The following is a 25,383-nucleotide window of genomic DNA, read 5'->3' as shown; positions in this document are numbered from 1 at the left end:
GCAACCAGGAATAAAGGCAGTTCGACTGCAACTGGAACATTTTATTATTTCTCCGTATTCATAAAAATCGACGGATATCTGACCGGAAGCGAACTTTTCAAAATAAACTGAATTCACAAAACATGAATCGACAGTAACAGATAGTATTTTTAAAAATTTGATACAGCTTTTAAAAATATGTCTAAGTGACTTTTGCGGAAACTATTTTCTGCGGTATTTCAGTAAAGTATTATTTCTCTACCATACGTAGTGTACCTGCCATTTCAGTTGCTTTAAAATGTTTAACAGCATGTGACACCATAACAGACCATAAGTATTTTTGTTACACTGTTTTTTTCCAGTCGATCCGGTGAGTAAGTGTTTGGAAAAAGTATAAATGTCACCGTCGCCTGTACCCTTACCATGAGTTTTTACGTTTTGACAAATATGACTCTTTTGGTATTTGTTTACGTATACGTGGCCCATACGATTTCCTAGTTCTGACACAATCCGCTAGGGGCACTGATTGGAATTTGTATGGACTAATACGTAAACAAATACCAAAACAGTCATATTTGTCGAAACGTAAAAACTCCTGGTAAGGGTACTCTGAACACATTTGCGACAACAGGCGAGTCGCCAATGCGTTTGACTAAGATTTAAGATATGGACTCTTTTGAGTACGCAGAAATTGTCAAATGTGGACTAAATATTGGACAGATTTATTATTGCTGACGGGTTTAAATAGACCCAAAAGCACTAGTATAGAAAAGTAAGAAATCGAGTCGTAGTCGCCACCATTACTCTATACCTCTGGTTAAAAAGAATACCTATTCCACGAGCGGGTATTGGGTGCAGATGATTCGTATAGCTGTCAATATTTCTCTACACAACGAAACGAATGGCACTAACTTTAGGAATTTACTGTTAATTGGCTCGAACCCTCAACAAACACGTGTACCCGGGAAATGTGTAAGAATCGAAAACATTTCGAATCTCGGTAAAGGTTTAATAGCCGATACGAGTGAGCGAATAGGATTTTAATTAAAAACAAACAGGACCGGCGTTTTTTCGCTTCGCAGGACAATTTATTAAATCCCGTTCGCAAAAAATCGGACCCAATTTGCCGGAGAGTCGCCCTGTCCCTAGCGAACTCGCTCGCAAAAACTCTTTCAAGGCGACCTAGATATTTTTACGGCCCTAGGGAGCTGTCCCACTGTCGACGGAGAAGAGTGTTAACCGGTAGGAAAGAAAACAAAAACAAATAGGCACCAGTAAGTGTTTATTCATGGGAATACTGAAAGCTGGAACCTAGCTCGAAACTTGTTTCAATGTTACTTTGTGAAGCCCTATCTACATACGCAGCACTGTACTTTTCAAACAGATACAATGATTTAAATAGAACTAAAAAGGGAAACCTTAAAAATAAAAAAAAACAATCTTTTAACATTAAAAAAATATATTCGAACTGTTTGTGACTTTTTAAATATCAGTTAAATCGCAGTTTACGCTCCTCCTGCACACCTGGTGTTTACGACGGTATGCGGCCACACACATCGCCGTCCTTCCCGAGGTTGCTTGCTGGACAGTTCGAGCTCCTCGACTCCGACTCTTGCCGCCTACAACCCTGGAAGCCCCCTTTTAGTCCCCTCTTACAACAGGCAGGGGATACCGTAACCCTATTCTAGTCCCAGGATTACAGGGACATCACATACAAGTCCTATCCAAATCAGCACATCCATTTTCGCTAATTTCGTAAATAAAGGCAACAAAACACATAATTTCAAGGGTATTCTTAAATATCGGCAAATAAGTTGGTAGGTGTATTTTCAAACCAAAAATGAACATTAATTTATACACACGAGTTTATTTCTATAGTTTCAGTTCTAAATCTCGCTTATAGGATCTTAGTGAGACACGTCGATAAATCTAGTTTGCTTTTCATCCAGGACATTAATGGGTAGGTACGTCGTAAATGATAAATTTTGTTTTGGCTCAATCATAAAGGCTTAATGGAGAAACTTTCAGGCTTAATTACATTTTTCCATTTCACATTTTTTATCAAAGGCACTATGTAATAAGGTTTCGGTATGATTGCTACGGGATAATTATATTATTTTAATATTTGAGAGAGCAATTAGAAAGGAAAAATGAAGAAATATGTTAATGTGACGCGAAAATATCTCATTTGATTATTAAAGAGGCTTCCTTTAGATTCATCGTTCCTTAAGTAATATTTTAGCTTTTACGAGTAATATATTAATTCCTCTTAAAAAACATGTTTTCCTGTTCCACTTAACATCTGAGTATGGGGTCAAGCTCATTTTCCACTTGTGCACAAAAATCCTCTTAATTTCATAATCTATTAAAATTATATCTCAGATCTGTTATCGTCGTTAATAAGAAGCTTGGATATTAACGATATCACATTTTTATAACGTTACATTAAAGTAATAAGTGACTCATTTGATACTACAGTTTAAAAACAGATGCGGGTAGGTGAAGTGGGGACGACACCTTGGCGGCGCTCGAATTAACAGAGAGCGACATTCTGGTCGGAGACTTCAGCAAGAGCAGTCGAATAACGGAGATACTTGTGTAGTTATAATACTTCTAATCACTAGTGTGAACTTACTTACGTATAATTGTTATATCGTTACTCTGTACCGTTTATGTGACTATATTATTACATGACTTCAAGACCTACTCGAATAACGGAGATACTTGTGTAGTTATAATACTTCTAATCACTAGTGTGAACTTACTTACGTATAATTGTTATATCGTTACTCTGTACCGTTTATGTGACTATATTATTACATGACTTCAAGACCTACAAGATGAGTTTGATTTCATCAGAAGTGTACAAGAACCAGCTCACAATCATGGACGGCGATTCGTAAGTACGAACATACTTGACACAGGAATAAAAACCGTGAGTTAAAACATTATTATGTCATATGTGAATTCATCTTGGTAGAATAAGTAAAAATGGGGGTAGATAAATGTCGTTGATGTAAGGGAAAACTCATTTGAATTAAGAAAATGGATAGATTGAGACTAGTAATTCAATGAAATGTTAATACCCTCTGAAAATGATATACTTAAATTTTGTGAACAAACTTTACTCTTATCAAATTACTTGTTAACATTGTAAACTGAGGTGTTTACTTCAAAATAAGTGCATTTTCTGTGAAGAAGTGTCTAAAAGTAATTTTGCAAGGCAGTTCTTGTGGTAAATCTGTCCATTTGGTTAAATTCTGTGGTGTAAAAAGTAAATCCTAATTGTTCTAAAGTTACACCTACTTTGAAATATATAGAAATACACGTACTTATGAAAATATTTTAAGGATCTTTAATCTTAAATGTCAGGCTTTATAGATATGGGAACCTAATGGTTGTTAATATAGGCTAATGTACGCCAGAAATTGCATACAGGTTAGATTTGAATTTATTTTTGATAACTTTTAATGTTTCAAACGGGGTTTACGTATATGCGTTTGTTTTTATTGTATGGAAGGGACTATGCGGTAGCAACAAACGCAGTTACAGAGTACAGTATACCTACTTGATATAAGTGACACGTTTATTAAGTTGCAAAATTTTGATTATTCATAATTGTACAGAAATGTATAATATCTACGTGGTACATATTTAACTGCCTGCAAAAAAGTATCACGACCACGGTATTGAGTGGCTGAGTGTACCCAGGAGGGAAATGGTAAATGAGTTTAAGGTTTATTGTTTTTTTTTTTGGATATTAATTGACTATATTTAAAAATAAACTTGCATTCACATCTACATTGTTCACATTTTCATTTTATAAATCAATGAAAGTTTCCTTTTGATTTCATATACTTGATACGTAATTGTTATGAAAGAAGCATACGTACGTTGCCAAATTTAGATTTCCATCAATTCTAGGCGAATTCACGCAGTACTGTGTACTACTGTGTTTTGACTCCCATAAAGTATAAATGCACATTAGTTAATGATCTATAAGAAAACTGAGAAACTTATGCGCAGCGGTCTTTGGAATATTATATATAAAAATATCTCTCTTATCTCCCATTCTACTTCAGACTGACTCACTTATACATAATATTAAATGTCTGTTTTAAATTTAGTATGCAACGTTTCGTTTTGTATTAATATTTCTTTACATCTCGTAATTTTAAATCTTTAAATTTCAATTTGAATTTGACACATTACACGTCCTTTTGGTTTGAAAATTGGGCACTATCAAATACTGGTAAATGAAGTTTGTACCTTAAACGTTGAGACGCTTAGACTATCGATATTATTAATTATGTGAGCCATTTACGAAATGATAAACGGGATCCACTTTGTATGGGATTGAGAATAAATTATTTTAAGTAAAATAATAATAATAATAATAATAAATTGATGCTTTTATAACTTGAGCTTAGTTCTATTTACAAGTTACAGCAATTAAGTTATTATACGTATTAAGTGAGAAACGGTCACTGAAGCCTACATAAATTTAGATAGTCTCTTGTATACCATATTTAAAATGAGTCTTGCCTGCGACTTTGTTCATGTGGAGTCAGAATATAATTTGAATTGCATTTTTAAAACGAGTCTTGCCTGCGACTTTGTTCATGTGGATTCAAAATATAATTTGAATTGCATTTTTAAAACGAGTCTTGCCTGCGACTTTGTTCATGTGGATTCAAAATATAATTTGAATTATACAATGCCCTCTGTCAAGATCACGGAGTACGTTAGTAATTTGGAATTGTCCATTACCTGGTCATGTAATGTTTTTTAAAAAAAAAATGTATACTTTTGACATCGACTTCGTAGTTTTGGTTTTAATGCATTTTCAAATATACAAACCGACAGACAATTTTTCTTTTTCAAATATATTCGATGTAAACACGTGAAGATTTCATTCTTATTATATGTATATCATAGCCAAATGAATAATAATGTAATCAAATAAAAGCATAGGTACATTTCGATGGGATTTTCTTATACAATAATTTACTTTTCATATAAATTTCATACGGTTCACAATTGCGTCATGTCTAGGTTTTCTCTATAGAAACATCGAGCATCTCCTTGAGAGTGTTGGTTGTAAATGATACATATTATATTAATATAATCTATATAGATATTACGCACTAATATAATTTTTATTACAAACTATATAAAAGTCAGGTGAAGCCGAGGCGTTTGAAATATATATAATAAATATGAATTGTTCGGTAATAAGGTGTATCATAAGATAGTTTGACTAACTGTTTGTTTGGCTGGCTGGTATAAAATCATGATCAACTTTAATAGACCTTTTTCAGGTCATAGAAATTTTAGGTTGTGATTGATAAGGAGCCACATGTTATGTAAAACAGTTATAGTTTTAAATCTGACGATCGTGATGAGACAAAATTAGAATCGGACAAGATTATTAAAATCATGTCATGTCATAGGTATTTCAAAATTTTTAAATAAATCTGACCGTTCAAAGTAGGTAAAAATCGAATTCAAATATTCCGTTACATACATACAGGTCAAGTTAATAAAAGCGTGGCAAAAATAAAAGCGTGTTTAAAAAAAAATCTTTTATCAGTTGTAGACACAAATAAGTATAGTTAAATAATGGCCGGTTTCTGAAGTCATTTTTCTTGGTAGGTAGTTTACGAGTGTGTATTCAATAACACTATCCGTTTGATAACTACCTACGGAAAAAAAAAATCCGCTTCCGAGGAACTCAATGTAAGACAAGGTCTGTTTAAACTCCGTTTAGATTAACGGACCATTTTAATGTGTTTATTCTTTCCATAACATTATTTGATTTTTTTTTTAAAAACGACGTTTGCGTAAAGTCTAGCAAATCTTCCTTAGTATAATGCATAACTTTTACAGTAAAATAGCCCAAACTATAACTTCCTTATGGGAATCTTAATTTAAAACTTTTGGTGAAATAAAAAAAAAAAAAAAAAAAAAAGTTAAGTAGTTAAGCCATACACAATTGACAAGTATGTCGCTGACGTGAACGCATGGGTCCTTTGCTTTGTTAATTAAATTTTGAAATTCATGTAATAGTATGTATTATTATAACTGAATATAAATTCAATTTAATGTAATGAAATTTCTTTCTGACTTTCAAAAGTGGGTTATGTGGCCCTACTTTGAAAGAAATAATTTGAATTTGTGATAAATAACGTAAAAAAATTGGGTTCATACAACTTATACGTGTTATATTGTGTGAAATTCATGGTTAGTTTACCATTATTTAGTCTTTAACTTTGATATCATTCATTTCAAATATGCACGATATATTATTATTTTGATACTGCTTCATCAGTTGATAAAAGACGTACATTGGAAAGGCAACTATTTGTATAAAATAACATTGTAATAATTAAAAGAAGTACTAAGTAGTAATAAAATAATTTTATAATAGTATTTTGAGTCGCACAAATTCATTTAGTGGCCAACTATAGATCTATCTATCTATCAGTATAACAGTTATTGAACAGGTTGTTGAGCATTCCGAAATGGACTAATAAGATAAACGTCGTTATTCTGATGCGTAACTTTATCGAATCAATAGTTGTTGGAGATTTAACTATTGGACTTAGAATCCAGACATAAGTAAAGTGGGCAGCTAGATGTTGTCATTACTGTAGGTGTAGGAAACTTTTTTTAGTTTGATTTTTATTTATCTGTAGTTAAGATGGATTAGTGCAGATGCCTCGAGCAGTGTAATGTTCGCGGGTGTCTCTTGGTGATGCATATGGTTGGGTGTATGTATGTATGTATGTTGGGTGGATGTATTACATTGAGTGAATATTGCATTTTTAGAGTAAATTTGAGTTGAGCACTGGCCGAATGTTATCGTAAACAAGGTATAAAAACTGCGGTGATACATGACTAGAGTGATCCTATATGAACATCACCTAGTTTAAACCGTGTGTTTTATTATTTAACAATGGTCTAATGCATTCGCTTCAATACCTGTCGCGCATATGACATTTATGTAAAGAGTCCTTATGAACTATGCCTGCAACAGAAATCCGTGGTGAACACTGTTGGGGCAGATTTATAACCTAGGTAATACACAACTAGTGTGATTCTATATGAACATCACCTAGTTTAAGCCTTGGTTCGGATCAACAGTTCGGGCTTTTTACATGCGAGTCGGTATTGCAAGAAAATGCGTAGAGTTTAAGCCATGTTTTTGATAAACAGTTCGGGCCTCTTACGTGCGAGTCGGTATTACAAGAAAATGTGTAACTCTTCTGGACTTAGGCATTAAACAACTGGTTTTCTTTTGCAGCTCTTGCATCAGACCATACACGATCGAGGACGAACGTGTGAGCAGGACGGCCGAATGTTATCGTCGTTAATAAGAAGCTTGGATATTAACGATATCACATTTTTATAACGTTACATTAAAGTAATAAGTGACTCATTTGATACTACAGTTTAAAAACAGATGCGGGTAGGTGAAGTGGGGACGACACCTTGGCGGCGCTCGAATTAACAGAGAGCGACATTCTGGTCGGAGACTTCAGCAAGAGCAGTCGAATAACGGAGATACTTGTGTAGTTATAATACTTCTAATCACTAGTGTGAACTTACTTACGTATAATTGTTATATCGTTACTCTGTACCGTTTATGTGACTATATTATTACATGACTTCAAGACCTACTCGAATAACGGAGATACTTGTGTAGTTATAATACTTCTAATCACTAGTGTGAACTTACTTACGTATAATTGTTATATCGTTACTCTGTACCGTTTATGTGACTATATTATTACATGACTTCAAGACCTACAAGATGAGTTTGATTTCAGATCCTTATTACTCAAGATTCTCTAGTCAACGAGCCGACCTGTTGCCGCCATAAAAAATCTAATTAAACTTAAGTTAATGACGTCATTGAAGGCTGCGTAAAGCGGTAACACCATAATCCGGATGATAAAAACTTTCTTACCAAACATTTAATGTTTAATCCTGTTACTCCGAGTTCACATTACTTACCTACGTTATAATAATAAATATGAGGAGTTATGGCTGACGATAAATAACGAAAACAAAAATAATAATTGAGGTAAAAATATTTAAAAATCTTACAAAAAATATTTTAGTGCAGAATTATATGTACCTTGAGCATGTTGACTGATGATGTGTATTTTCTGCCACCAAAATAATCTACCCCAAAAATCTAGGATTGACCTTCTATCTCATTTCGTCTACACGTCAAACCTTAAGGACTAAATAGGAACGCCTGATGTGTATCTACGTTATCACACCTTTTAAACCAGTACCCTTACCCTGAGTTTTCACGTTTTGACAAATATGACTGTTTTGGTATTTGTTTACGTATTTGCCCATACAAATTCCAATCAGCACTCCTAACGTATTGTATCATAACAATAGTGTCAGTAACTTAACATTAAATGTCTAAATTGACACAATGGCGCTTTATGTTGTCCTTCTTTTTTGCGAACATGTGAGGTAGACAAAAAGACTTGAGTACTTACTTATTGTTACGTTTACTCAGTCTACAAAGCAAACAGAACAGAATAATGGATTGAGTAAACGTAATGTAAAATTGTGGGATGTTTTGAAAACTCATGGTAAGGGTTCAAACGTATTCGTAAACGTGATAAAATTCATGAATTTTTTTAAATAATTATGAAAAAAGATAAAATCCTACACTTTTAATAATATGTAACAAAAACATCATGAATTCAACTACATAGATTTAACGTAATATTTAATCGTGGAAAAGTTCATAATTATAATCTCTGAATTCTTATTACGACATTTGCCTGTTTTAGTCTACTTAAAATAAAATTGCAAATATTGTAAATAACACATTGGAAATAACACATATTAAATTAATATTCGTTGATTTTAGAAAATTATTAAGCGTGCAAAAAGGTTAGTAATGTTACTCGAAAATGTCTGCGTAGCATTGGAAAATTACTTTTTTTTTTTATAATATAAGAGTAGCAGACGAGCATGCAGTCCACCTGATGGTAAGTGGCTACTGCCGTCCATGGACATCTGTAATCAACCCCAGATAGGATTCCTACCTGAGGTCGGCCACAGATGCGCCGCTACCCTTGAGGACTAAGCTGGAACGCCTCGGAAAAGTCTGTCTCCCTTACCACACCCTTCAAACCGGAACACAGCAGCGCCTAACACTGCTGTTATTAGGTAGAAATAGGTGTGGCGGTGGTGCCGCCGGAGTCGAACCACAAAGGGTTCTACCACCTTTAAAACTTACACGCATTTCTACATATTCCCGCATTACAAAAGTCACCATACCGTGTTGACACATGGAGAATTCTAGATTCGATCACAATCGTGCAGATGACTTAATGATGAATTTAGATTTCTATTTACGAGTATAATATAATCTAACAACATTTCATAGGTTAATTCCGCCAAGATTGACTTGCAGAGCGTGATACAGAATGAGACACACATGCGCTTGAAAGACAATATCTTAAAGTTACATTAAACTGAGCATTGTACTTAGCATAAAGTTAAGTACCTTACCCTAAGTAAATAATAACAAGTATAGAATATACCTAAAAATGAAACTTCATACGTATAAGCATAGGTAGTAAATATTTCTTAGGCACGTATTCACGCGTACACGGATATAGCAAAATGAGGAGCCATATTACTTTTATATGGGCTATTAGCTCTAATACAAACTTCAGTTCACACAGATACGCCGCTACCGAGATAATATTCAGACATTATTAAACCTGAAACCTAGGCTTCGGTTTTACGACCAATATTTTTATCACAAGTCTTAAACGCATCTGCCTACGAAATTTCATATCCCGGTCGTAAACCAGATGGATATGTCAGACTCTGATGAACGCCGAATTTTTTAGAGTCCTTGTGTTCATAAAAGCGGTAATCCTATGTCCAAGTTGTTAAAATGACGTATAAATTTTGTAGCTACTTCAGGTGCAAGTTCATTGCGGAATTTTATATGCTTGGACGTCTTTGCGACTGATATTTTATAGTTTGTGTTATTAGATAACGATATAAAGAATTCTTCTACCTTCACGAGTAGCTACAAACGACTGTCGATTTCCAGTTCAAAATATCAGGGCAGTATCGTTGTATTCCGATTTAAATAACATGAAAAACTAATTCATTTTTTCATAGTAACTTGTGTTAAGAGATTACTACAATTTAACATTTAATATTGTAAGTATACTAAATTGAAAAAGTGGAAAATAGGAGTCATATAACTCTTAAGTCTATCAAAGGTTGCTGCTACTAAGAACTGATTTAGATTTGCACGACGACTGCCAGTTACGACGACTGTTATGCTCTTCAGACCACAGCAGTTCAATCTTTTCTACAATACACAGTAAAGAAAAGTGGGTGGTATAACAGAACTCTACCATACTTAAAGTTATAGCTACTGAACTCTCCCATACCTGAAGTTGATATTCAGTCGATATTTATAAACCTTGTACATAACGTTAACAAATTCAATGATTAGAATAAATTGTGACATTATCCATTACAAAGCTACAATTGTGATAAAATGCGATTACTCTACGGCCCATTAACTCTTGGCCGCGGATACCACGAGATCCGAAACGCTATATATTCTCGTCGACACTGTCTCGTAAGCTAAGTGTTAGAACCATAAAAGTGTCACTTCACAAATATAAAATAGTGGCATTGATAGAAACTTTTGTATGGTATTTACAAGGTTGTTAAGATTTGAAGGTCCGCGGCATTGTGGAGTGGTTACACATGTTGGATACGAGTGGATCGATTGCTAAGATCTCAGCGAGATAAAAGAATAGTAAATACGCGATGGGCGATCAATGAGAAATCCAATGTCTGTAACGTTTCTTTGAGAGTTAGATTTTATGCGGCTTTTTGAAAAGAATCAAGGTTATGTGAGTATAGATCTTACTGAAGATGGTATTTTAAATGCGAGTATACAAGTGTACAATAATGGTAAGTTAAAAGTGACTTCTTAAAGATTTTTAAGGTTACTAAATATTTTTGTCTTTCATGCGATTTTACAAATGAGATTATGTGTATAAAATTAAGTTGAATTGAACCCTTTGTGGTTTGTTTCCGGAGGCACCACCGCCACACCTATTTTTGCCTAATAACAGCCGTGTTGAGGGCCGCAGTATTCTGCTTGTATGCGTGTGGAAAATAATACATACTTATCAGCTTTATTTATAATTTGCAATGTGGACTTACTTTATTTCTTCCATATTACGCTTATAAATTATACTTATCTTAATTTAACAGACTATAGTTGACAGCTTAACATCATAAGACTTTTTTTTAGTATAGTTGTACCGCCTTCAATTTTTCTGCACATCCCTAAGGCTAACTGGGAGTAAAATGCTATTTAGCATTAAGTCCGCCTTTTGCACCACACTGTTTTTAACACGGTCAATAAATAGTTAATAAAATAAAATAAAAATAAGAGTTACATACTGTACTTTCACAATATAAACCTTCAACATATCCTAAACGTTTAACTTCATAAAACTTCATAAAACCGCCGCTTTCTGTAATACGTCCATCGAAAAATAGGCTTTATTATCGGAAATTCATTCATCATTGTAACGTGTTTGCTCGACAAAAGGCCGTAATGCCCTTTACAAGGAATTAGCCTGTAACAGCTTAATATTTCAGTGGTTCTTGTAATATTTAGTGGCGTTAGTGGTGTTTACTTAACGTCAAGGTTAGTTCCTGGAAACGGTTGAGGTGAGTTTGGAGTTCTCTTTCGAAAGGACGAATAGATTATTTAATCACATCTTCATCAGGCGTAAAAACAGATCTATGGTTGGCTGTAGGTCTATCTATGATTCCATTAATTACTTACCATCCTACACGATCGTTTCAATTCTACAAAAAAAATCATATGCAAAATGATACAGCAAAACCAATAAAGATGGAATAAAATCGAGCTTCTTAAAGAGTAAGTTATCTCGCGTAAACAAAATTAGCTCTAAAATAACAGAAATCAGCAAGATAATTATATCGTCACTGCAAAGGCTAAAAGTCTTTATGTGTCCGTTATGTGTTCGCGTTTAAGTACTTTCGTTAAATGTCATTTTATTTCAGACTACTAATATTTTATTTATAAGTACATTATTCCATTAAATCTTCACTATTTAATCCTCTGAATGGTATCTGATTATTTGAAGTTTCCACACAAGGATGTAATGTGGCATCGGAGTTGGGTTGAGTCAGTCGCTTTGATCTCGAGATAAACACATTCTAATCCGCACTGAGCTTGCAAAACAACGGATTGAAACTCCGTTGTTTGGTTGCCGTGGGAATGTTCGAGTTTGAACACGAAATGTTTTGAGCAGTATATGAGGAAAAATGTATTAATTTTGTTCTTAATGTCTTATGTCGTTACAGTTTACACCAAGGTAGCTTAATTCTTTTAAAAATGTCTTCCAGTACAATTGGTTCAAATGAAAGTGAAAGTGAAATGGATTCAAAATGAAGTACGCACTGTGAAGATTTATTTTTACAACTTTACAAAAATAAATAAATATCGTCTTTTGCCACCGTACTAATATACTTCTAAAGTAATAACCCTTCCTTTACAGTAAAAACAAGAAGTGCAAAAAGAGGTCTCATACACCCGACGACCCGCTTGGTGTAGCGGTCACCATACCGGTCTGACACGTAAAAGGTCCCAGGTTCGATGCCCGGCCTGACAGATATCTAAATGATGAATTTAGATTTCTGGATCTGGGTCTGGGTGTTTGTGTATTTGTTTATGTGTGTGTCCATGGCACCGACGATACAGGAAATCCTAGTGTGAGGTTGTGAGTGTAGAAAGCGTTTATACAAAGTCGGCGATGCATTGGCGACACCTCTGGTGTTGCAAGTCCATAACCGGCGTTGAATAATAGAATATAATAATGATAGAATCAGGTAGCACGTCTGCCTAAGCTTTAAGTTAAACAATAAAAAAGTTAAATCTGGAATTACAGACAGATATTTCATAAGTACATAGTTTAGCTCTAACATCGGTGTATTATTTTTAATTTTACGAGTCTAGACTCTAACGTAGGTTGCATTCTTGGCTGGTTGTTTTAAATTGAGTTCAATGGCTCATCAATTTCGCTGTCCGTTAAATATACGTAAAACACAACGTCTGTCGTTTCATTGTCTGAATTTTATATTATTGGGTTTTATCAAACAGATTGAAGAGTTTACCACACCGACCGGTGAAGAAGAAGTTTCGGAGTCCATCCCAGTTCAGACAAATATCCCAATGAAGAATTTACTAGGTCTGGGTGTCTACGTAATCGTTATTGTCGGTGTTAATGATACAAATCATAGTGTTCACCTATAAATTTAGAAACCGTCATTTTCATATTATAACGTACTTAAAGTGTACAAAAATAAAAAAAATAAGTTAAAACAGTCGAAGAATATTGTCAGTTTTAAGTAAATGGTTAAATTTAATCACTTTACCTGTAAAAACAGACCACAAAGATGTTTGCTTGAACCGTCTGATTCCATTAGAAGATCCCTCATTACTATAAGAGGATTAAAAACAAACTATTTCGTAATGGATGTTCTAAGTCTGTCTGGTTTTCGTAATCCTTTGTTTCATTCTATTGTTTCGTCAATGGGATATTAAATCCAGACAGTAGTAGAGCAATTGACTTCGCTAAAAATATATATGGCTGCAAGCCTTTTTATGGACTTCGAAAAAGGAGAAGGTACTGTGTTTGAAGGTTCGCTGGTCCAATGAGGATAAGTAGAAAATCGTTGCTGATAGTCGTTGCTCGTCCTTAGCGACCGTCACCCGCAGTCATCGACTGTTGTCAACAGTATTTTTTTTAATAATATAGGAGTAGCAAACGATCGTGCAGTCCACCTGATGGTAAGTGGCTACTGCCGCCCACGCACATCTGTAATCGACCCCAGATAGGATATTCCTACCTGAGGTCGGCCACAGATGCGCGGCAGCCCCTGAGGACTAAGCTGGAACGACTCGGAAAAGTATGTGTCCCTTACCACACCCTTCAAAACGGAACACAGCAGCGTCTAACACTGCTGTTATTAGGCAGAAATGGGTGTGGCGGTGGTGCCGCCAGAGTCGAACCACAAAGGGTTCTACCACCTTCGAAAGTATTAAGGGACAATCAACGAACAAGACCGCCTGTCGACGACATTATTTCTGACTACAATCCATTCGAAACACGAAAGCTTCCAACACATGTATAATTGAAGAAAAATATTTACTGGTTGTACTTACATGGTATATTTATCGTATTTATGCCACGACGAATCCATCCTTTGAATTAGTTATTCCTCACAACATTTAACAGTGGTCTGATGAACATTGAAACAGAACACCACAAGTATTCGTGCTGAATTCAAATAACCCCCAGCGATATACCTCTCAAAAGAAAAACAACATTTCCAAATGTCCGAGAATATTCAAACACGTTTAAACAACAATAATATTGGGCCAACAATAAGCAAAGACTAACAAATTCCAGTAGAGCCGATCTGTGCCCGAGGCGTGGTTCATTTGTACACAAACTCGGTTATTACAAATACATAAAGTTTTCCAATTTGCAACGAATGGAGCAATCAAAGAGAAGTCGGTACTGGCCATCTCCAAGCTTTGAGCCACTAAGTTTGCGTAGTTCAATCTTAATACACAATTTTCAATCCTGTGATGCAACTTCAATGTAATTCCAATCGCAATCTGTAGTTATAAACAAGACTACGATCAAAATTACATAAGTTCTGCATAAATAAGAATCTCTAATCCTGATTTTGATTTGTAAGAAACTTAAATAGAATACATATACAACTTTGACTTTGTATATCGGGCTTAACAAAACGCTTATCAAAAAATCTAGTTGAACATTTATTGAAAGACTAGCTGACCCGGTAAACGTTGTGTTGCCATATACATAAAAACAATGTTAAGGGTGAACAACATTTATCACTTACTGGTATGAAAATAGATAGTAGCCGATTTTCAGACCAACTGAACATGCATATAAAATTTGATGAAAATCGGTAAAGCCGTTTCGGGGGACCATTGTGACACAAGAATTTTATATATAAGAAGATGACTAAACATAATATACACTGTACATAAACTGTAAATCACATAAACATTATCAAAATGACCATAAAAATGCAAAATACAAGTTTTTGGCGGACATCCCTTAAAGATAAAAAACAATAACGTTAAAGGATCCTAAAACATTCGCATAATAATATTTCCTGTAAATGTGAGTTTAGCAAACATTTTCAATTTAATACGTTCATCACAAACATACTTGTGGAAATTCTACTTCAGTAATATAATCTAACCAATGTAAATACGGTAAGGGAAGGCCGGGATTATTTTTTTCAAACGTTTACGAGAAATTCCGGCTACATATTACCATTCAGTATTCAGCTTTGAAGTAATTTTGCGAAATCGGCAATCGGCCTTCTATATTCGTTGGCAACGTATAAATCTTTGACTTAAGCCTGAAAAGTTCCACTGTTGGGCTCGTGATGTTCAACAAAACCTAGACAAAGCGTGGAGTATCCATATGCAATGCAGATTGATGGAGGAAGGTATTTGTTTATGACCAGTCCCTTTTTTTTGTTCACGAGGGGGAAACCTTCAAAAGGTACCCGATGCCTTGGGAGCGACACAGGATTATGTGGGACTCTTACCGCACTAACCCCCCGATGGCCGTCCTCGACGCTGTGTAGAGGACTCCGGGATCCCCAAAGGAACGCAACTGGAGACCTCTTAGCGCGTTGCCCCGTCGGGCTCCGCCCAGGTGAGCTTGGCACTCGCCACACCCTTTGGTGCGTACGACGGTACGTAAACACACGTACAGCCGTCCTTCCCAGGGCCGTTGGCCACGTCCGAGCTCCCCCACTCTTGCCACCTGCGACCCCAGAAGCCCCCTTATAGTCGCCTCTTAAGACAGGCAGGGGATACCGTAGTTCTTGTCCCGGAACTGCAGGAATTTATGACCAGTCCCAATCGGAGGATTTCGAATTATTCTAGCTTCCTCCGATTAAGTTTTGACGACTGTTGTTCAACCCTGAGACAGCCAGCTAGAACGGCCCTCGTAAAGTAAGAAAAGTTTCTCCACCAGCCATAACATACGTCTAACCACGGCTTACTTAACTTTGCAGATCGGTTACAAACCACACGAGCGATTGATCATGTCGAAATTTAACAGATATTTTCAGCGGCGTTACCGCAAAAATGATCAATGCTATTAGGAAAAAAGATGTCGCAAACACCTAATAGCATGAGGAGGTTGAGGGCTATACCTCGTTGCAAAAACACGCTTTTAGCACACTTTCAAAAGTTCTGCATTTTTTATTCGCCACCGAGAGTGAATTTCAGCTTTTACGCGGTATACTTTCAGGTTCATTCTGAAAGCAAACTTTAGATTTTGCCAAAACTCTACTCAAATCCGAGCTTTCAAAGAGTTCGGATGGATTAGATTTTTTGGAGCACTGCACTGAACGTGTACAAAGCACATTAATGTTTGAATTCTTAAATCTTGTGTAAAATTGATCTGAGATAATCCCAATAAACCAAAAATAGTAAAATCTATTTTCGAACAGAAAAATCGTATTTGAAAATGTCAATAAGTAGATTATTTACATTTTAGTTTTATTCTGTAAAGTGTTAGCCGAGTTCAAAAATACATAGTTCATTTTGAGCATAGATTAGTAAAGATACTTCGCCGCCTTGAAATTGAATGAAGCCACAAATGGCTTATTATCGTAAGTTCTTTTTTTGAATTCTTGACAAATAAAAACATTTTTAGAGAATATTTACGAATAAATAACTAATACTGCGTAATTTACATGAATTTACATAATAAATAAATAATTATTGCAAATATTTTAGGGATATTTTAGCACGGAGACGTGGCAAAACTTTTTTACGCAAGTATTTCAATTCTCAAAACTGGGCACATTTTCTAGTTAGGAGTGAGTAATCTTTACTAATCTATGATTTTGAGTAACATTTTATAAGTACTTTAATGTCGGTTCAGACAAACAATGTATGTAGCTGTTTAAGTTACGTTAACATAAGTATGCACAATAAACGAATCATTATATAATATATCATCATACAGGACTTCTATAAGGTTTGATAGGTTTTTGAAATGTTCATAGCATAAGAACATATAATTATAGGTATCACACTAATTACTATATATTTTTAAAGTAAAGACTATTTATTACTATTTTATGTCAAGAAAAAATTAGCAGAATTCTTTCCTGCTGTAATCTGCAATCAAAATCCGTAGAAGTTTCTTCCCAAGTCAAACAATATATTTTCTAATAAGGAACAGTCCATTTTTGATTTACGACCGAATCAAACGACTCGACATTGCATTTTTCATATCAAATCGACCATTTCCCTACATTATATCATCCAGTAAATTTAATCCAAGCCTAACACCGCCACTCCAATAAGCCGAACCCAACTTTTTTATGACTACAAATATTTTGAGTCAAGAAAGAAACGCGCTTAAACACGAAGGTTCTGTACAATTTATTGAAAATATAAATGGTTATTTATTACGTTGTTATTCAAACACATTTTGTTTTATGTTTGGTTAATAAAAATTCAACGAAGTTTGCTGATAGTTATTTCAAATATTGCACATTTAAGAGGGCATAAAAGAACGTACAGAATCAAGCCAATAACTTTTAACGACAAGACAATACTGACTTCGGTCATTAACCAGACACCTTCGATGTACTTAATGACATAAACTTAAAAGTATAGATATTTGCTCTCTTCTCACTCCGAATATTCAAGTATTTTCTTGAACGCTTGAGGCTTCATTTTTTTTATAATATAGGAGTAGCAGACGAGCATGCAGTCCACCTGATGGTAAGTGGCTACTGCCGCCCATGGACATCTGTAATCAACCCCAGATAGGACTAGATATTCCTATCTGAGGTCGGCCACAGATGCGCCGCTACCCCTAAGGACTAAGCTGGAACGCCTGGGAAAAGTCTGTCTTCCTTCCATTCCGTTCCACTTCACCACACCCTTCAAACCGGAACACGGCAGGGCCTAACACTGCTGTTATTAGGCAGAAATAGGTGTGGCGGTGGTGCCGCCGGAGTCGAACCACAAAGGGTTCTACCACCTTCAATTTGAGAAATGACAACCAACGGAGCAACTCAAACATACGGTTGTATTTAAAAAGAGTTTTTCCATACACCGGTAATCTACAGTTCCATAAAAGGTGTAGAAACCACTAACTTCATTAAACGATAAGCCCAGTTTTGTTTACCCAGTCCGTCAGGAAGGGTACAAAGTGTGCGGAACCCTAAAAGTTTTATCGAGTTTAGTTATTCATACGAACCTTCGCCGTGTTCGCGAGCGCTTTTCAATTTCAATAAGGATCGTCCTTCGGTAAGTTTCTACGTATAACAATTTTTGGGCAGTTGCGGCTCGGTTCCGCGTTTTATTGGGAACCGGCGGGATTGAAATTAGGTATTCGTGTGTTTAAATAAATATTTTTATGTTTATATTAACATACCGGCCGGTTTTGTTGATTTCGGCGAAATACTTTTTGAGGCTACTTTGTATATTAAGGGTAAGCCTGTTTCTTCGAAAAAAAATAATTTGAATTCAATTTAGGGTTTAATACAGGTGAGCTGACGAAGAATATCTACCATCTTACTTTAATCTGCTTTATTACAACTTTTTTTAAGAACACATACAATGGGATTACTAACTAATGGTATTGTCTGCGAGGGCATTCATCCTTAGGCGGATGTAGAGTTAAAGCATTTTTAGACATACAATAAAACTGAAACAACGATTTCAATTAAACCTATAAATTGACTGCAGTCCTTTAAATATTTAATTTACTATCCTATTATTTGTATGAAATATTTCATTAAATAATTTTGTTTAGTTACTTCAAGAAAGATGTTTATATTATTAAAAACGCTTATAAACAGCTGTAACCTCTACATTTATAGACCTAATTTCACAAACAAAATAATATGTTGTAGTATCTCACCAGGTGGCGCGAAGTGCGCAACGAGCAGCACCGCGAGCTGCGCGGCGGCGGCGCGCGCGCGCACCATCGCGCGCTAGGTGCGCGCCCTCCGCATGCCACGCCTACACGCGCGTCACATCCGCCACCACACCTGAGGACGAATAAACACCGATTAAATATTATACTCTTATTACAATATATTAGTAGTAGAATAGCATGTTGTATGATGGTAAGTGGCAATGCTGCCCATGGACGTCTGTAATCAACCCCAGAGAAGACTAGATTTCTAGCTGAGGTCGGCCACATATGCGCCATTACCTTTGAGAACTAAGGTAGAACGCCTCTGAAAGGTATCCCTTACCACACACTTCAAACCAAAACACAGTGAACTTAAAAAAATCAATTGGTTGGATAGGTATTGTAGAAATATTGCTATTTATTTATTGCTTACTGCGGCAAATATGGAAATAATATTTTATTAATATACCAAAAAGTGTACAGTGTAGTATATCATAAAACCCAACATAGACCATCATGTGCAAACGTTGCGAGCTTCATCAGATATAGATTTTCTAGCTAAATAAATAAGCGAAGTCGAAACAGACTCTCGTAGGTTTCTTATCGTGGCCGGAACAAAGCAATGTACTACTTGGCACCAGGCGAAGATCAGATGAAGGCCTGGCGGAGGCCTTGTGCACACTTGGCACCTTGCACTTTCGACAAGTTATGTAACTTAAACTGTTTTATGTATACACTCTTACTTTGACGGTTGGAAAATAGGCATAACGTGTTTTGTAACGCGTTCTTTCGGCCAAGATTTAGTCGTTCTATTTTGAATGCTAGGAATACTAAAAAAATTCACGTCAGATAGATATTTTAATACAGACAAACTTCTTTATGTAGATTAATTCATCCGTGAAGTAAATATGACTAACTTAAACAGAAGAATAATCTCCTATGTTGATATTAGTGATACATTTTTAATTTTCAAGAATTATTATAGAATATAATATTAATCAGAACAAAACCTAAAAATAAAGAATACCGTCATTACTGGTGCTTACATATCAACCGTCCAATTTTGATGCATTTCTCTTATCCTGGAAAATTTGTCTCGTTTGTCAGGAATAATGTTCCCTAAGGACCTAATTATGTTAAGCCCCGGGAAGACGCCCTTCCCGAAAAAAGGGCCTTTCTAATCGTATAATTCCATTCAGCCGATATTACATGTCTTAAAAATATCCCATTTGTTATAATATATTCCTTCTATATATACCTTCTATAGAAAATAAAAGTGTTTTTTAACGGTGGGAATACGATTTTCAAAGTACGAGTAATTATCAAAGAATGAAATATTGAATGGGTTATTAAGACTAAATAAATTAAAACATTAGGTAGAAAAAATATAATTGTATAAAGAAAATGTATTAAATGTCATAAAGATCATTATGACTTTCAAAAATTTGCTTAGATTTTAATTCTTTACTTCTGTGGATTCTAATTAAGAAGGTATCTACTTCATACAAAAATAAAAAAGATATATATGGTAAAACAAAAAGTATTGCCACAACCGGCAACACAATAACAATTTTGAACTAAAACCCCACAATCTATGTAAAATTTAGAGCTAAAAGAATTTAGCAAGTTGGTACGGGAAGGGACGACTTTTACGACACTTTTCAGTTAAATCAGTTATGGGTTCTCTTTTACGAACAGACCCCACAATAAACGGTTTTTACGTGAGGAATTGAAGCTTTCGAGTGAAATCTAGGTAAAATTTTACTATTACCATTCTATAAAATTGTCTAACTCTGCAAAGAAAGTTTCTTGAAGCTCATTCAGTAAATTTCAAGATGAGCTGCGCTTTAAAATTAAAACATTTAAATAAACAATAGCAAAATTCTACACTCATTGCCTCACACTAACTACACATTACATCGACACCCTAACCCGGAATAATATTTAAAGTCTAAAATAAAATTTAGACAACTTTCTGCCCGCTACGCGAGTCATCATTATGTTATAAATTTATGACTATGTTACGAAACGAGAATAAGGAAGCATCAGACCAATCAACTATAATGCGGTTGACCATTGACGATATTTACAAACTGGACATTTACTCCTTGTCGCATCATTCAAACGTCACTCGTTACTAGATCGACACCGATGGGGCGTGCACCGCGGTCCACTTTTATAGTTTTGTCCACGCCGGTTATTGGCCGCGGCCACAATTTTCAATTTGCAAACAAACCGTTCGTTATCACTGTCAGTTAAACAACGAACGAAACTCGAGCACACAAGTTAACAACTGCGTACTCACTATTTCCACAAATTGTCAGTGATTTTTAGAGTGTTGTATTTTAGCGTTTTATTCAAATTCGTAGCAGCTGCGATGCAAATACCTTTAATTAAGAATCGAGTTTGGAAACTAATTTTTGACTGCAAATTTAGTTTGGTATATTATACGTGTTTGTTTATCCGGATTGTAGTATAAAAGTAAAATGTAGATAAAAAATCAATGGCATAGTAATGAAACTTAAGGGACACATAAATAGTTGGTAATACCTCAATTTCTATAGCTTCTATTCTTATACGAATTCATAAATGTGTCGTTGTCATTATTCTACTATTCGTCTGCAGAGAATGATTATAGGTCTCTAGATTTCAGGAAAATTTAGAATTAAGTACATATCGCCACAATTCATTGCTGGAAAAGTAACTAAAAAGGTAAAAGTTATAAAAAAGATATTGATCTCACATTATAACGATTCCTATTTTTCCTGCATTTGGTTACCCAAAAACTACATACATTTGTCAATGTCAATTCAACGACAAATGTAACATCCAATACCCATTACATAAAAAAAAAACATTATCTATACAAAACATAAAATGAAAATGACTGTTTGAGGTTTGAAAATAGCTGGCATTTTCTAAATTTGTATTTTATTTTCACACAACAACAGAAAAATTCGTTCAAATAATCTGGCTCGTCTAGCTTAACCACATGAACTTAAAAATAATCACTGATTTTTCTGTACTTTAACGTAAATATACAGACTATAAAATAGGCTGAAAAATGTTTCACAAAATATAAATTATTCACAAACATCTCGTGCAAAAATCGGATAATCCTGGAAAATGGAAATAGATAAATCGTAAACCTATTACCGTGCTGGGCAATGGTCTCCTCCCAGAATGAGACTGATTAGACCATAGCTTACCACACAGGCCAAATGCTTGTTCGTAAACTTTACATACCCTTGAGATCTTTTATAGATCTCTTAGTTACACTAGGAAACTCACGGTGTTTTCCTTCACCATTAAAGCAAGTTATAATTAATTTGTAATACGCACATAACTTTGAAAAATCAGAGGATTTGAATCTCAGACCCCTAAACCGAGAGGCCATATTTTAACCACTACGCTATCACTGCAACCAATGAGAGAACAGTGGGGTGAAGCTCTTCTTAATTAATATTTAAATAACACGTGTTCAGAGCAATTAAAAGCTCAACTTCGTTTGAGTTTAGACACTTCTTTGAATAATGAGATAAATATATCAAGAAACTAATTATCACATACGTGCCATATTCCCTGTATGGTTTTGTAATTAGAGACAGCACAAGATTTATATTTTGTTTATTGTATTTGAAAGAAGGGAAACAATTATTTTTTTGGTGAGATAGGCTTGGTTTATGGGAACAGAAAATATAACAGTTACGACTACTTTACATAAGTTGCTGTAACTACGGAAGGAAAAGATAAAGGGGAAATTTGAAGATGGTAGAACTCTTTGCGTTTCGACTCCGTTGGCGCCACTGCCAGACCTATTCAACCTAAGAACAGCAGTGTTAATTGCTGTTGTGTTCTGGTTTGAAGGGTGTGGTTAGGAAGACATACTTTTCCCAGACGTTCCAGCTTAGTCCTTAGGTAGAACTTTAATTTTATTGGCAGTAGCCATTTATCATCTACCTACACGCTTGTTACTTCTGAAACATAAAAAATGCGCAAACAAGATGCTCACGTTTCAAAGATATAACATGAGATGAATATTTTCTCCTAAACATAAAAGATATATTTTCTCCTAATATAACTCAATTAATGGATAATTCAAATAACCGCGATACATGAAGCACTAACCCTGTGATTGAGCCCAGGCTAAGGAACTTTTAATAGAGCTAGTGATTGCAATAGAGACTGCATCCAGCATCAAAAGACAGGACATGTGGATCATACGGATACAAGGATGGCGACATGTTAAATTGAGACTTTAATGCAATCTTATGCTATGTTAGTGTATCTTTTAAACAACAAACTTAACTATGCAACAAGTTTCAACAACAACAAACAATATTTTTTAAGTTCTTCGCACGTGGAAGGAATCATTAGGGTTTTCTTATGTAATTTTGATGATTATCATAATTGTTATAGCCGCTGGTAACAAAGGAGGTGTATTAAACGTTAGCCCTGGCTTAGTTTGGTTGTGGTCAGGTTTGCCCATATACATAAGTGGAACGTGAAATGCCCCAATTCAATTTAACAACAATGGGGATTACTCGTGTTTACTTAGCGTATAATCTCGAACGGAAACTACTAGTCAAATCCAATTACAGTGAGTTGTAGGATGAAGCGAGTAAATTACTAATAACTAACTCTCTCATTTACTAACTCATCGCTCTGTTAAATCCCATTGATTAAATTCTAAAGGGAACTTTTCGTGGATCTATGTATTACGTATTTGCACAGAAGCTACGGTAAGATGGAGATACTGATACGTTGTAACTTAATACTTGAATCCGCATGCATGCACGACCGCATGCATGTGTGCATGCATGCACGAACACACGCGCGCTTATGCAAATAGAAAACACATCCATGCGGAGATTTGTTAAAAGTTAAAGAAGCAAGTTTTTAATAAAAATACAACCGACAACCGAATAATTTTGGTTACTGAAAGTTATTCATATTATCATGGTATTATTTAACAAACCAGTACCCTTACCATGAGTTTTCAAAACATCCCACAATATTACGATACGTTTACTCAATCCATTATTCTGTTCCGTTTGCTTAGTAGACTGCGTAAACGTAACAATAAGTAAGTGCTCAAGTCTTTTTGTCTACCTCACATGTTCGCAAAAAAGAGAGACAAAACATAAAACGCCATGGGCCAATTATGACATTTAATGTTACGTTACTGACGTTACAGCTATGATTCAATCGGCTAGGGGCGATGATTGGAAATTGTATGGGAAAATACGTAAACAAATACCAAAACAGTCATATTTGTCAAAACGTAAAAACTCATGGCAAGGGTTCAGTTTGTTGTATAACGACGTAAACCGTGTCCAATATAAAGAAGAGTTCAAGAGATGTTTTGACATAAAATTCACCATAGCACATCATTTTATCGCTACGACTATTGCTACGACGTAGCACACAGCTGTTTTCCATTACATTCATTAATTATCCGAATATTATTCTGTCCAAGAATAACCACTTAAAATGCATCGAGTAACGAAAGCAATCAATGAAACACTGAGTGAAACGACGCAATAATCAGGACAGTACTCGCCGACGTGGTCTGCATTTTAATAATGTTTTTCTCATAATGTTTCTCAAAGGAGTTGGGTTATTTTTATTCAAAAGCACAGATTCCCCACAATATGAACAAAACAGTACATCGGCAATAAAAATGTTTGCGTTCATAAATGCGAGCCCTTACTTTCTTAAGGGTTTTCTTTTATTTCCAATAATGTATACATATGATATATTTAGATAGATTATATTTTGTAAATTTAATTAATTGTGATAAAAATTAAATAAATAAACAAATAATTGACTGCTTTCGGGAAAAAAAAATACATATGTATTTACAACGATCATTAAACACATAATGATTTTATTATAAAATTACGATAATGAAATTAGTTTTATCGAATGTTATATGCACTTTAAAAATGAAACAAAGGTACGAACTATATAAATTAACCAGTGGGTTTCTTATTCGAAACCTTTTATGGTTTAAAGGTATTTTGCAATTAAACAGCAAACTAAAATTGATAATACTTTGAAATAACTGATAATACAATTGATTACCAAAGGGAGAGAGATAGAGAGGGTCATAGTTCAGAATTTGGATTTCATAACGGTCTTTAGATTTATGCAAAGGCACTTTTAGTTACCTGTAAGGGGGGGCGGGAATTTCATTAGGGAGTTAACTCCCATTGCCACTGAACCGTACCTAATTGCTGCTCGTTCGCTGTTATTTATTTTGGCCAACTTTGTAATTATGTTTCGAGGTGCTGGGTAGAAAAAGCTGTTTTTGCATCCTTTCTTTACTTTTGGTCTG

At 34.9% G+C, this 25,383-nt stretch overlaps 1 protein-coding gene across 3 annotated transcripts in view; it reads right to left on the bottom strand.

The window, feature by feature from the left end:
* Positions 1-25,383, bottom strand: part of LOC140756562 (zwei Ig domain protein zig-8) — a 468,720-nt gene that overhangs the window by 379,148 nt on the left and 64,189 nt on the right. For all 3 annotated transcript variants that reach the window (XM_073092088.1, XM_073092097.1, XM_073092105.1), the window contains exon 2: positions 19,047-19,176. In XM_073092088.1, coding sequence (XP_072948189.1) covers positions 19,047-19,113 — 67 coding nt within the window. In that variant the 5' untranslated portion in view covers positions 19,114-19,176. The remainder of the gene's footprint in view (positions 1-19,046; positions 19,177-25,383) is intronic.

Source organism: Epargyreus clarus, unplaced genomic scaffold (genome assembly GCF_041222505.1).
Source record: "Epargyreus clarus isolate Ecla_fem2 unplaced genomic scaffold, WU_Ecla_fem_2.2 ptg000003l, whole genome shotgun sequence".
Lineage (NCBI taxonomy): Eukaryota > Metazoa > Arthropoda > Insecta > Lepidoptera > Hesperiidae > Epargyreus > Epargyreus clarus.
Note: the sequence above shows the minus strand (reverse complement) of the source record. Positions and strands in the feature narration are given on the sequence as shown.